At 44.1% G+C, this 14,757-nt stretch overlaps 1 protein-coding gene across 2 annotated transcripts in view; it reads right to left on the bottom strand.

The window, feature by feature from the left end:
* Nucleotides 1–14,757, bottom strand: part of LOC135900993 (uncharacterized oxidoreductase TM_0325-like) — a 75,624-nt gene that overhangs the window by 6,249 nt on the left and 54,618 nt on the right. Inside the window, exon 6 of one of the 2 annotated variants that reach the window (XM_065430619.1) lies at nucleotides 4,481–4,517. In XM_065430619.1, the coding sequence (XP_065286691.1) occupies nucleotides 4,481–4,517 (37 nt within the window). The remainder of the gene's footprint in view (nucleotides 1–4,480; nucleotides 4,518–14,757) is intronic. The other variant, XM_065430618.1, reaches the window with a different exon arrangement.

Genomic DNA, 14,757 nt, shown 5'->3' with positions numbered 1-14,757 from the left:
TTTTTTGTGTTTGGGAAAGTTACGAGCAGGCACAAGGCATGCAAGTGTGAACAGCGAAGCAATTTCAATATATGAATAAAAATACACTAGCCCAACGAAACGTCAATCATATTTCAATGGTGACTTCTGAAATCTCAATGGTATCTCAACTGTGCCACAATATGCTTTTCAATGCTGTGGCAATAATAACTCAACAGCCGCTCAACAGAACTACCACAACGTTAGTTCAACGCAGAATCAATGGTAACTCATTAACCATTCAACAAAACGAACACAACGGGGTGTTTAAGCACAATTGACTTTCAATGGTAACTTAACAATTATTCAACATTCAGGTACCCAATGGTGTTTCAATTCGATTTTAGTGGCCAATATTCAAGAGTGCTCAACACTCAAACCAACAATTCTCCATCATACTCTCAATAATTCCTCAATAAAAACTCAACATTGACCAACAATTTTTCAATTCCTTCTCAATAATTTTTTTTGTACGCGACTGTTCGGTAACGCTTCATTTGGGCCTAGTTACTACATACTTCTGAACTAAACGTAACAGCGCAAACATCTAAGACGAGCCACTAAAGAAAGCCAGGACACACACTGCTACTGACTAACAAATTATGTTTTCCTTTCGTCGTCGATGCATATATATACCTAGGCCACATAATCGTGCAGGCGCAGAGAATACATTACTGACATCTGCCAACTTATCGTATACGTAAACGTAGGAAAACAGATTCTGATTGGTGCAGGGACAACGATGTGTCACTAACGCAATTATTTCCTTGTATTTTTATGTGATAGGCCTCTAAGGCAAGCCGCGCATGTTCATTCTTGCTTTTTCCAAGAATTATGGTCCGATCAAGTCGCACCTCGCAATTGCTGCAAGAGTTTATATGCGCAACTAGGTGCGCTTCTTTATCTACATTTTCGTTTACTTTTTGCGCATGTTCCCTGAGTCGCTCATCGAGGCAACGCACTGTCTGGCCAACGTAGGTCTTACCACATGAGAGTGCAATGCCATAAACCACGCCCACAGCGCACGACACGTATGAGGCATCATGCCGAATTTGGCATCCTCCTCTGTTCTCTCCGCAGGTGCGGGAACATAGCTTTGAAAGCTTGTTTGGCGCAGAAATTGCCAAAGGAACGCCATGTCTGCAAGCAACTTTCTTGAGTTGATGGGTCACCTTATCTATATAAGGGACCACCGCAGGCCTTCGCGTTTCACGTTCGGCGGCCGGCCTTTTTGTGGTTTTACTTCTCTGGATCAGAGCTTCAGCCACTGCAGTCAAAAGCGACATAGGGAACCTAGCTGCCAAAAGTCAACCTCGTGCGAAAAAGGAACTGTTGTCCTTCAGGTCTGCGCACTCGAAGATTGTGAAAAGAGGTATTGCATCGTCATGTATAGAATTAGCACTTAAGAGTTCGTGTGTGCACAAGATGCAAGAAAGTTTTGACAATCAGATCAGCCGACGATCGACAGCGTGGCCACCGTCGTAATAAAGCTAAATAGGATATGTTAACTAAATGTATTACCAGCCCACACTCCGACCTACAGTCATGAAATGAAGAAATAGAGCAGTTTTTTATGTGTTGCATAAACAGTGAGGTATACTGAATAACCCAATCCACTGTATGCATTGCTGACTTTAACGTGAAAGTTGCAAGAAATTCGGCTGAGAACACGTGATCGGCAACTAGGCTCCAGAAATAGTAGGGGAGAGATACTGTCAAATTCAGGGGAACGGAATTGACTTCGAATAATGAATACCGACTTCGGGAAGCGCCGTAAAAGAAATTGGAGCCGCACAAGAATTAATATAGAAACAAAACAGGGTGCAGGTTTCATACACTGCCCGTACCAGCCTAGTACAGCTTGTAGAAGTGTAAGGTATAGCAAACGGCAGTGATCACAGGTTAGAGCAAGGGAGATATCACATGAAAGAAAGAGCAAAAGAAGTAAAAAACAGATAAAGCTAGACGCTGTCAGGGTAATAGAAGATGAATTCATGCTTGTGCTCGCAAAAATATGTAGCTCTGGAACAGTCACATGAAAATAACGCTTATGTATTTTGTGAAACTCTAAGTAGGTCGATTTGAGATGAAGAAATTGAAGTTCGAACTAAGGCACCAGATAAGCCCTCCCAAAGTAACAAACGACCTAATGAAGAAATGATAGCGCATGAACGTGTCTAGCTGAAGAGATCGCAGAATTTGCTGAAGGGCCAAAGCTGATAAACAAGCAGAAACTAAGTGATACTCGAAACTACAAGGGTACGAATGATTAAGGAAGCAGTAAAAAATGGACACAGCGTGCATCCGTGAGAAGACAACGTGCTATCGGGCAGGGCAAGGTGTTCTTAGCGGGAGATCAGCAGAGTGATGCCATCAGCAATTTCGATAGCTTAATAAAGGCAGTGGAAGTTTTCTATACTGAAGTGTACAGTACTTGAAACAGCTGCCTAGTATTCCTTGGAAGTGGTGACGAACTGGACAGAGGGGATCTTTGTGCAACTAGCGAGGAATTTAGAAGGACTTTTCGACACATGTCAGGCCAGGATAACATTGAATAACAGTTGATTTATTCAAATATGGACATAATATTACTCTTCAAAAGCTTGCGGCCCTTCGTGCGCAAGGCCTGGTAACATCAGATGTACCGGAGAGCCTGAAGACTTTCAACATTATACTAATCCATAAGAAGGGAGGCGTTAAAGAATTGAGGAAGTGTAGTCACGATAGCTTGTTCTCAGTGTTGTAGAAAATATTCAATAAGGCAATTCCCAAGATTATCAAAGTAACACTTGACCAATCAACCAAGAGAGCATGCCGTCTTCAAAAAGAGGTATTCTACGCTGACTCCCCTCCATCAAAAATCAGGTAAATTGGCAATCTGGGCAGCTCAAGCAACCTCTAAAAAAGATTTTCATAGGTTATGAAAAAGGTGTTTGGTCCAGTAGGGATAGCACCAGTCAAACACGTATTGCGTAATCAAGGAGTACAGGAAGGATACATGGATATCTTCCTAAATAGCTGCTGATTTCACTGCCACCATAAACCTCCACAAGGCGAGTAGGAAAATACATATCAAGAAAGGGGTCAGCCGGGAAGACTCAATTTGCCCTATGCTTTTCACTGCATAGTTAGAATAAATAATGAGGCTATTAGATTTGCGCATAGACGCCGGCTATCCAACGGATACACGGCGAACATACTTCAGTTGGTTGGAGACGAGTTTTAAGAAATTACTGTCGACCCTAACGAAGAATATGTAAGAGTAACGTCGAAGAATAATGAGCAGAACACAAAGGTAATCTTCGAAAGCCTGGCGAGCAAAAAATAATTAATTGACGCTCACTCCCTAGAGTATCTGCAGGAGCACATTCATTCAGGTGAAGTGCTCACAGAAGACCGTGATCACAAGGTTCCTCAGAAAGGCTGGCCAACGTTTTGGTAGCAGGACCAATCTTATTAACAAATGGGGAGAAACTGAGACGTTAATAAGGAAGCTTTCCACTAAAGATGTAAGGTGTAATTGAAAGAGATAAGAATAGAGAGGTTTCGATCATACACGAAATTGAGTCAAACGATAGGCTGATATTAGGAGAAAAAAATGAAGCGGGGTAAGTCATGTGAATCGTGGGGCGAACAAGCGGTGGAAAATTGGAAATACAGAATGGGTCGCAAGAGCAGGGACCGTGCAGTTGAAGACGACAGAAGGTTTTGAGGTGTGCGGAAATTAGAAAATGTGCAAGGCGCACTTTGGATTAGTTACCGCAACACAGGGTTATTTGGATATCGCTGGAAGAGACCTTCATTCTGCCGCTGATATAAAAATGGGCTGATGATAATGAGGATGAAGATATTCCTATTTATTTCCTTCATTTTCTTAGTTTTTAATATTTATCCTACCCTATCCTGGGCCACTGGACATACACCTATTGCTGGCCAGTCAGCTAGGATGATTTTGTTTTATTCTTACATAATAGGTTACCGCATGTATATGGCATACGCCTTTCATCATCATTGTTACCACCACGAGCATCACTGATAGCATTTAACATCGTTGCGTCGGCGTTTAATACGGTGCGTAGCCTAATCTGGTGTTTAAATTTAGGCGTTGCTTGTAAGCAGTGCACAGCAGAAACATAAACATAGCAGGACATTAAAGTCCTGTTCAGTGCAGCACCATATTCTTTCTTCGGTGGCGTACAAAAAATGATTCGTGCCATTGTCACTATTGTATCTCCTTCATCGTCGTCGTCGCGTTGCTGTTGTCATCGCTCACACGCTCGTGTCACACCAGGATCACAATGCAGGATCACAAGCTACCTGCCAATTGCTTCGTATAAGATCAATTTCCACAGTGCAGTACGATCAGCAAAGCTTTTATAATAATTGTGTTAGTCATTGTCTGTAGGGAAACCTTGAAACAGGAAAGAGTGGATTGCGCAAATCCAGCGCATAATGCTCTTACGGGATTGAGTTGACACGTACACCATACGGAGCGTTCTCTGAAATGAAATAAGTAAAAACAGTGACAGAACTAAAATCACAATGAATTCTTTTTATACAAAAAACTCGATATAACGAAACCTGTTTTAGGAAGGTCAAGATCTAGCGAAGAAATTTCCATTCCCGGGCAAGTAATCACAAGGTTGAACGTTGTCATCAACCGGAATTAACGAAACTAGCCTGCATTATACCCGATTTAGCTAATATTTTCCAGAAATAAATCTGCAATAAAAACAGATTTCTGTCTCATTTTGACGCCGACGGGTTTTTCTTCGCGCATGCGCTCTAACGCTATCGCATTTAAATATCTAGACACCCTAGTCACGGCTCTAGCTTTACTTTGACGAGGCTGCATGCCCCACCCACGCAGGAAACAACGTACTCAGCAGTCGCTAGCACTCTTAGGTACCAGATGGCGCTAGGGGTGGTGGTAGTTGGGCCACCCTCGAGGTCTTTTTACACGCGCAGGCATGGGTTAGAGGCAAATACGACGCTGCGATACCTTTTTGATGTCGCTACCTTACAGTTTTAGATTTCGAAGGGCCAAAAAATCCCTTAGTTGATTTGCCGAACTGCCCGATTTAATGAAATAATTGAATTGTGTTCATTACTTCGTTCAATCGAGTTTCAACTGCGCAAATACAATCTCACGCACAAGACCTAAATGAAGAGCGATGCATTTTCAGGAGGAGCTCCGCAAGTTAAAACTGCGGGAGGGCCTCTTATCAGAATTTGATGAAGGGAATATTTAATTAGCACAGGTATCAACTGAGATCACAAAATTGTACGAGCGGTTAAAAAGCACATAGGCAAACACATCAACTATAACAGTTATTTCACGAGGTTGATATTTGCACTTATCAAAGCAATCAAAGCACGTACGTTTTCGAGGACGACCTAGATTACAGTCGACGATAATGTGTGTAGCATTCGAGCAATGCATTGACGCACCGCATTCCTGAAGTCACGTTTATTTGACATGTGTAGTGGTCACTACGAGACATTCGTTCCTTTGGCTATATGCGTCATTCTCCGATATTGCCCAACTTGGCTGTTGCACTTGCCGGGTCCAAGAAATGGAGTGTAACAGTGACGGCATGAAATCAATGGTACGTCAATTCCTAAATGATGGCAATGGTATAACGATCACAGCCGGACGATGACTTGACGTCGATGAGATGACGACTAGTACACGCCGACGATGGCGTGACGATAATACTATGAGGGCAACTGCATGATGAAGCTGGAAAAACGACGATAGCACGATCACGACGGCATGACGACGACCGGTACGGCAACGGAATGGTGATAGCAACTGTCTGATCACGATGGTACGAAAATGACGGCACGATCAGGATTAAGCGACATCATGTTCACGAAAGAATGACGAACAAAAAATGATGTCGATGGATCGACGAAGGCGCTATGACGATGCCGGCATCACGACAATGATATGACAACGACTTTGCGATGATAATAGCTGATGACTGCGTGATGCGAGTAACGTGATGAAGTTGAAATAACGAGGGTCGCATGACCGCGATGGCATTCGACGATTTATGATGACTGCATGGAGACGACTGTATGAAGGCAATGGCATGACAACAGTATGGTGCAGCGATGACTGTGTGACGACACTTTGCGGGATGGTGGCGGCAGGATGAGAGTCGGATAGCAAAGTTAAAATGACGACAATGGCATGGCCATGATGGCGCTACGATGGTGACGTGAGAAAGAATGCATGACTCCTGCATCACGAAGATGGCGTGAGGATGGTGGCATGGAGAGAGTCGGCTTATAAAGCTGGAATGACGGCGATACAACGACCACGACGGAATTGCGACCACGAGGATGTACCTAGGGGCCCAAGCTATTGCACAACTTGCACTACTTGGTCGAAGTGTAAAGCGTGACGACGACGGCATAAAAAGGACCTGACCACCAAGATGGAATAACGACGACTGAACAGCCAGGACGGGCATCGCCACGGTGCAGGGGCGTAGCCAGGGGGGGGGGGGGGGGGCTTATGGGGCTTCAGCACACCCCCCCCCGAAATTTTTTTTGCTGTCCATGCACCGCCGACCAAAGCGACCCCCGGCGCCGGAAATCACTCTGGATTTTGTCTAGAATGTCTCCTAGACGCTCGAAAAGACATTTAACCGCGAGGATTGCCAACTCGGGCTGGATTTCGTGGCAACGCCCATACACCGGGAGTCACATAACTCCAAGTAGTCCCATCCGAGCACAAAGTTTCAAGGGCGCTTTGATGGTAAGCGGGCTCGCCGCGGCATCTCACTGAGGCCACGGAGTCTATGGAGCGCATGGATATTAATTGCGAAACTTTATGGGTATAAATCTCATAAGCTCTTGATGTGAAAGGTGCATTGACATTTCCAAAGTTGTGCTTTAGATTTTCAATTGCGGAACTTTGTGGGTTTAATGTTGTTATAAACATTTGACGCCAAAGGTCTATTGACTTTTCTAAAGTCTTACATCGGAACACACAACGAGACAAGCCAAATCAACGCACTAGCAGACGAGTTGACAAAGCAGGCAGCGAGGTCCAATGAGACGAAGCATTGGGGTGGTTCATTTGTGCCGTCATGTCACATAAAAAATATCAACACTTTTCTTAACCTACGCCAGAACAACCATGTCAAGACACTAAAGCCAGCCAAAGTAACTACGTTCTTATTTATTTTTCTACTTTGACTTTTATTCGCGAGGACACATTGAGCCTCTTCAATTTTTTTTTGTTCTCGCTACCCTACCCGCGGGCTGCCAGAGCCAGCCAGAGCGCATACGTTTTTCTCGTATGGCCCCGACCACCATGCGGTGCACTTCGGTGCGCGTTCGGTTTGCTCTGGCCGAGTGGATTTTCACCGGACAGGGTTTTTGACGCTTTCTGGCTAGCAGACGAGAAAAAAAAACAATGGTCGCTCGCCGCCATCACTGTGGGGACTCGAAGGATTGCACCGCATTCCTCGAGCAGAACCTTTCCGGAAAGTCTTGTTTCGCCGCTGTAGGATACTGAGCAGTATGCGTATGGACCAAGTGGACCAAGCGTCTCATGTGTTCTTCGGTATTCCTTGCGTTGCCCCATTAGGTGCCCGAAGTAAACATTAGATTCTGGCCAACATACTTTCCTATGCGTTTTTTTTTTTCATTTCGGTGCCTGCGCCTCACAGAAAAAATATATTGTTGCGGCGCAGCGAAATGTCGCATGGTGAAAGTTCGATTTTGATACTTCTTTTGCGGAAAGTAATGCGCGACGGGACGCTACAGTTGCCGGATACGTTTATTATATTATTGCGAAAGCAATTATATGGACACTCCAAGCGCATTCCTGCCTTCGCCCTCATGTTTCGTATAAAGTCCAAGGGTGATAACATCGTGACCACGCGCTGCATGCTGTATGTGCGAGTGAAAGCGTAGGAGGGGAGGTGGAATGGGTGAGCCGACGATGGTGGCTCAGTCGTGTGTGCGCAAATGAGAAAAGCGGGGAACAAGCGCGCCGCCTTCCGTCGCGCGCAATGCATCGGGGGGAGTGGATGGAATGGGGGCGGAATCTAGGATTCTGTGAATCTATGATTGTGCAACATGTTTATTTGCCTTGTTTGACGCATTATATACAGTTACTTCTTACATACATAGACTCATTGGAGACTTATACGTATACTTAAATATCTTGTTGCGAGGTTTTGTGTATACATGCAGTGAACTTTGTTTTCAGTGACACTATTTTGTCATTTGACTTGCCCTCATATATCTTGCAGAACTCCTGCTTTCTATATGTGCTCTCTGTCGCGACTATAACTTCGGTGCAATTACTCACGATACACGACAAGGGACAGCAACTCCTGCGTAATACATTGGAAGAAACGACAGCGTCATTGAGATTTTTCACTGGCCATTGCATATATACAAGAATGTAAGCACGGTTCTTGAATGACAAAGTTTCATTAACATATTTGTTCTCAACTTGTTCAGTTCATTGCCTTTTAATGTTTCATATCAGCGGCATGCACTGCTTTCCTGGTTTCGAGCTGATATAGTTCTAAAGTACGTGTGATATTTTCTTTACTTAATAAATGGACAAAACACATGGAAGCATTGACGTCAGTTATGTTGGGCACAATTTTTGGCACATACGAGTATGAAAAAATACATATTTTACTTGTATTTACAGAGCGTAGCTTTCAAGAATTCGTTTGCAGCATCTTTGGCGATGACAATGCAGTTATAATTCATGTATTTGATCCCTCGATAAATTGTTTAGGTGGAAGCTTTAGCTCGGGCCCAATCCGACGCGGCCTATTCAAATACTTGTAAAACACAGAAACGCTTTTCTGAGGTAATCCTGCTAATCGCTTTTATTGAAATTGGTTGCATTTGAGAGAGCAAGTTAAATCCTAGTGTCTGTTGGAAACAGAACTTCGATTTAGGGCCTGAATTTTGTTTAAAACATTTTGGAAAATTCGAAAGTTTGAAAAAATAGAAGCATGAAGTTTACAAACTAATAGCTATGCATGAAGAACCGATATTGTGGCTCTGTAAACGGCATTTATTACAACAGTCAAAGCGGACAAGTTTGCTGTGTAAATTTGTACCTTACATGAATCGGTTACGTCGTGTACAAGGGTTCTGCAAAAGCCGTATTTCCACAATACTAACTTTTTTTGAGATTCATGGGTAACATATCTATTTTGTCCGTTGTAGATGTACTATTAGATGCAATTCACAGAATTGTGGTATTATTTTTCATTGTTGAGTCACGGAGTTTTAAACTTGATAGTTTCGTTGTCTGAAAATTTTCAATTTTGGCCAATTTTTAATAAACAATTGACCGCCTAAATGAACAATTCGAAGCCAGTAGTCACTACAATTAAACTTTTTCTTTGAAATGCAACAAACCTCCTCAAATTTGGTGAAGTGGTTGCAGGGAAAAACGAATTCCCCTTCTACATGCACTTAAATAGGAGCACCCGAGGTAAACCTGCCTCTTAAGGAGGAGGCTGAGCTGTAACATGCAGCTATATATATATATATATATATATATATATATATATATATATATATATATATATATATATATATATATATATATATATATATATATATAGGGCCAGTGGCACTGCCACGGTGGTGTCACAACGAATGCACGACAACGATGGCGTGACACCGACGGCACGACGGGAGCCGGATGGCACAACTGCAGTGACGACGAAGGAAACACGACGAACGCATCCCGACCATGAGCACTAAGGTATTGGTCAAAAGTCGCAGACAACTTTGGCAACAGTGCCGGCTTGAGAGGGTATGTATTGTAGTGGACAGTACTTTATAGAGCCCCCTTGGTGGAAGAAGAAGAGGCTGGACTAGTGCATAGGCATATAGGTTCCACGATGGTAGCTGGGGCATCAAGGTAGCCACGTGATAAATAGGCTGCCATTCCTTGTGGGCATTCTGTTGCTACAAGTTGGTGACCCGGGCGTGGCACCACATCACAACTGTATACGTATACCAAGTTCCTTCTCTACGCCATGGAACCGGCCGCCCAACAACGACGTCTCGAAGAAAACCGAACGTCTTCGGTCGCAACGCTCAAACCTCCCAATTTCTGGCCCTCGGAATGTGAACTCTCCTTCGGCCACATTTGAAGCGAAGTTTTGCCGTCACCAAGTCAGATCTCAGGCTGCCAAGTACGACAATCTCATGAGTGCGCCTAAGCCGACCGCTCCAGCTTCGGTCCGCGACATTTTGCTAGATACTACACCCATGATCAGTACAACACCATTAAGTGGCAGGTACTACGGCGCAACACTGACTCTGAGTCGCGACGGATTCAACAGCTCTTCTCATCGGACGAACTTGGTCACAGAAAACCAACTGAGCTGCTTCGCAGCATGACACAACTTGGAGCAACAGAAGGCCCACAGAGATTTGCACTTTATTTATCAGGTAACGGCGTTGATTTCGCGGCTACCATTGTCGAGCTTATACGCCTGATGGCCCTAGTTCAGACTCTTCTGCCACCGAGGGGGCTCTATGAGTACTGTACACTTCAATATATATATATATATATATATATATATATATATACGTCATTTTTTATTATTGTTATTATTTATAATATTACCTACATATTGTTACCTATTACCTATGTATGTCTATATATATATATACATATATATATATATATATATATATATATATATATATATATATATATATATATATATATATATATATATATATACATGCAGAGATAGACAAGCTGAAAGCTTCTGATGTAGGTAAATAATGCTAATTGCAAAAAAAAACAACTTTGTGATGAGCTGTCTGAGCAAACAAGAACGCAGCTTTACAAGTTTAGGTACCCTAGCGTGAGCCTCTCCTCAATACATTTTTATCGGCAAGGAGCAACGGTGCCTCGAACGAGCCCGCCGCGCCGCTATCCTCCTCGCAATGGTACGTGCTGATCGCCGTTTCTCCCGGCGGAAGCTTGGAATCGTAACGTGGTGATTTCGAATTTGTTTGGTTCGAGTGTGTTCCGTCTGTGATGGCTGCGATGTCAGGTGACTCATGGTCAACAGACTACCCCTGGCTATATTTACCCGGAAAAATAACTTTACACGCGATTGCAAAGTGCCCCTCTAGCCCTGGAGACTCTGTGAACTCCAGCGCTGCGGTTGCAGGCAAGCGTCGGCTCTATATTGCCAGCATGAATAGAAAGGACTGAACTCCATCAGCTTCGTCCCGTTTATATACAGAGGGTTTCGTTTCCATGAGGTGCACGACGAGGGGATCGGCACCTATGGTGAACTTGGGATATGAATGAAAGGTGGGTATTAGAGTCGGCGAGCTTGTGCGAATGAATGAGGCCATCTATTTCTTCATTGGTGCACATTAAACTTATTCTGGCGAAATGTGTTTCAACATTATTATGATTAGCAACAAACATTCTGGTGGAAGTAGACCGAGGACGTATTATGACAACAACAGGTACCGACAAACCACATGAAAATTTCTTAATTTTTGTTCGGCAAGCACGCCCTGTGTCCCGATCGCCTCCAGTACGCATGGGCTCTCCTGTGCTTACGAATCTTTCCGGCAAGCTGTCTGGCCAACGCCGTGCCTCCAGCGCTGGATTACTTCCGAAAATATAGTTGCTGTTGCGGAGAGTAGTTCATATTTAGGCTCTGTCGAGCCGGTGAGGTGCTCTTGCACAAGCACCACTCGAGAACTAAGATTGCGCATATTCTTTCAACGCGTCGCATGCATCTCGTTGATTGTGGCGTATGAGCGATCACTATCGTCAGGTAATTTTATCAAGTACTCCAAGCTAATTGTCCTTTCGTTCCAGTTAGACAGTGCTTAGGAAATTCTACCGCGAAAATTGTAAATGCTAGCAAAACCAACTTCCTCGGAGCTTCGCTAGTTACCTGGATTACCTGGATAGGTACCAGGTAATTTGGTAATTTGGTCGCATTTATTATTCGACCAAATTACTTTTGCCTAATAAATTAAATAAAGAAACGATAAATTATTGGAAATGAAAGTCAATGAAAAAACAACTTGCCGCAGGTAAGAACTGAACCCACAACCTTCGCATTTCGCGAAGGTTGTGGGTTGTGCTTATTCCACAACCTTCACGTTCTCGTGACGCCCGCGGCAGGAAGGACGTTCCACGTTCAATGCCAAGGTCTGTGAGTGGTGGCGTTGGGTAACGCTCCCAGGTTTCTACTAGGAAACATAAATACCCAAGAAAATGGATGAGCAAACGACGCCGCGGTAGCTCAATTGGTAGAGCATCGTACGCGAAATGGAAAGTTGTGGGTTCGGTCCTCACCTGCGGCAAGTTGCTTTTCATGCACTTTCATGTCCATTTATTTACCGCTTCTTTATTTAATTTATTAGGCAAAAGTAATTTCCCCTATGTTGTCCTTGTTGTCAGTTTTTGTTGGCTGCTTTTGGGTGGATTATGCTGGTGTGACATACCGTATGACATACGGAGACACCTCCAATTCTTGTCAAGCGAGGATTGCCCTGATAGAGCTGAAGGCAGGACATAGACTAAGAACACATTGCACATATGTTAATTATCGGCAATGTCCAGACTTCCCTCACCTACTATTTCGACCATGGGCTGAGTTCCTGCACAGACTCTAGGCCGATCGCTGTTCAATATTGCAGTTAGATTCAGGTTATGTGCTTGGTACCGGCAATATAAAGTATTACCAATCGCAACAACTTGTTTGCACCTCTCAAGAAAACGCGAAGATTTGCCAATCGTCGTCACCAGCACGTTCACTGTGCGCTCTCCAGCGCGATTCCACCTATCAGCAAGGTGCAGGACGATAGACAGCGCTGTGATCGCAACATCACGGCGCCCTCGATAAAACGATCAAAAGGGGACTCCTAACCAAGGTTGATGATTTTTCAATCAACCAGCCTAGACTCCATCCCATTCGCTCTGTAGCTTTGTAAACTATAACTCCGTCTAATGCAGTGCTATACCGTTATCGTTCGAAAACGAGCTCGGCAGTTTCTGCAATAGACCGGCACCGTACGCGTCGCGTAAGTGCAGATGCGGCCACGAAGCTGTTATGAACCAGATGTGCACCGCCGATAGGAAAGGATGACAGACAAATGTATGTTAACTGCATTGATTTAAAGCGTAAATAAGTTCGAGTGCTTCCTGAAGTTCAGGAAGTACAGACGAACCGAAGGCACCTATCATGCGTTAGATACAACGCCGGTGTGTTTCTAAAGTCAGTATTCATTGTTAATGTCTCATATGTAAAGAGATTGGCCGATATGAGTGATGTCAATTTAGTTTACCCGCATACACAAATATAGCATTCGGCTGCGGCACGTTCTTGATAAGGTGTCCGATTTCTCGCTTGAGCTGTTCTGGAGTATAGCGATTATCGCATTTAACTTTTGCTTTCGACATCCTCGGAGACAAAATGCACAAGGCGTCAAATGGCAACAGCGCAACGGCCAGTTTATGCCGACTACAAGGACTAAATCACTAATCATCAAAGCTGTTCTTCAGCCGAGATGGCATTCAAATGATGGTGGTGCGCGACGTCCTGATAATTTTTTGCTTAAAGCTATACAGGTACCTAAATCTGCAACACGAACATGTACAGTTCTGCATGCCTTGCAGCATGCAGGAAAATAACGTTAAATTATGGGCTTTTAGCTGCTAAAACCAGTTTCTGATTATGAGGCACGCCGTAGTGGAGGACTCTGGAAATTTCTACCACCTGGGGTTCATTAACGTGCACCTAAATCTAAGTACACGGGTGGTTTCGCATTTCGCTCCCATCGAAATGCGGCCGCCATGGCCGAGATTCATGCAGGAAAATAAATCCCGCCAGTTGGGTTGATGTCCTGAGTCACCGAACGACACTGACACAGTTGGTCGACGTCATATTCGAAAATTCTGCATCAGCAAGCGAGAATAATTTTCTCTGGGCCGGACCGGCTGATTGAGGAAGTAGAGCACTTTCCTTGATTGAATTCGTGCAGTTTGGTTAAACTACTCCTGGCAGGAACGTGGACGAGCCCGCAATGGATTTACATTGCTGTTCGCAGAAGAGAAAAGCAGACCTGGCGACACGAAAAGTCCTTCGTGCTCGGAACATTTATAAAATCCTTGCCTTAGTGTTCGCACGTAGTCTACGAGAGAACTCGTGCCAGTACTGCTCCCTACGACCTCTAAACACTGACGAATATATCCCATGCCTAATATTATATCGTTAGTGACCAGCGCAGTAAATTTAATTAGGCGTGCGTCCGGATATAACTGAGCCAAGGTTACCTGAAGATAATTGAACAAGAGGAGACATTAAATGGGGGCTACGGCTCGCCGCCGACTTCCCGATTGATAGCGTTTCCGAAAAATGAGAAAATCGCTTTTTGAATAAAGCAGTATCAGATTCACTCGTTGTTTAATATTTGAAAACGCACGGTTTAGCAGGAAACACGAAGTATTGGTTGCGAGAACAAATGATTAGACCTCTATAAGAAGTAAGGTTATTAGGTTTATCGGCCGTACACACAGCTGTAAACATCTCACTCGGTGACGGCAGACAGTGGCGTAGCCAGAAAGTTCAATCGGGGGAGGAGGGGGTGGGAATGGGAAGGAGGGGGCTCAGATTGATACTCGGCCTCCTCCCTATTGAATTTGTCGAGGTATGAAATACTTGAACTGCATTACCACTGCCA

The sequence above is a fragment of the Dermacentor albipictus genome, chromosome 2 (genome assembly GCF_038994185.2).
Source record: "Dermacentor albipictus isolate Rhodes 1998 colony chromosome 2, USDA_Dalb.pri_finalv2, whole genome shotgun sequence".
NCBI lineage: Eukaryota > Metazoa > Arthropoda > Arachnida > Ixodida > Ixodidae > Dermacentor > Dermacentor albipictus.
This window is presented reverse-complemented; position numbering and strand designations above follow the sequence as displayed.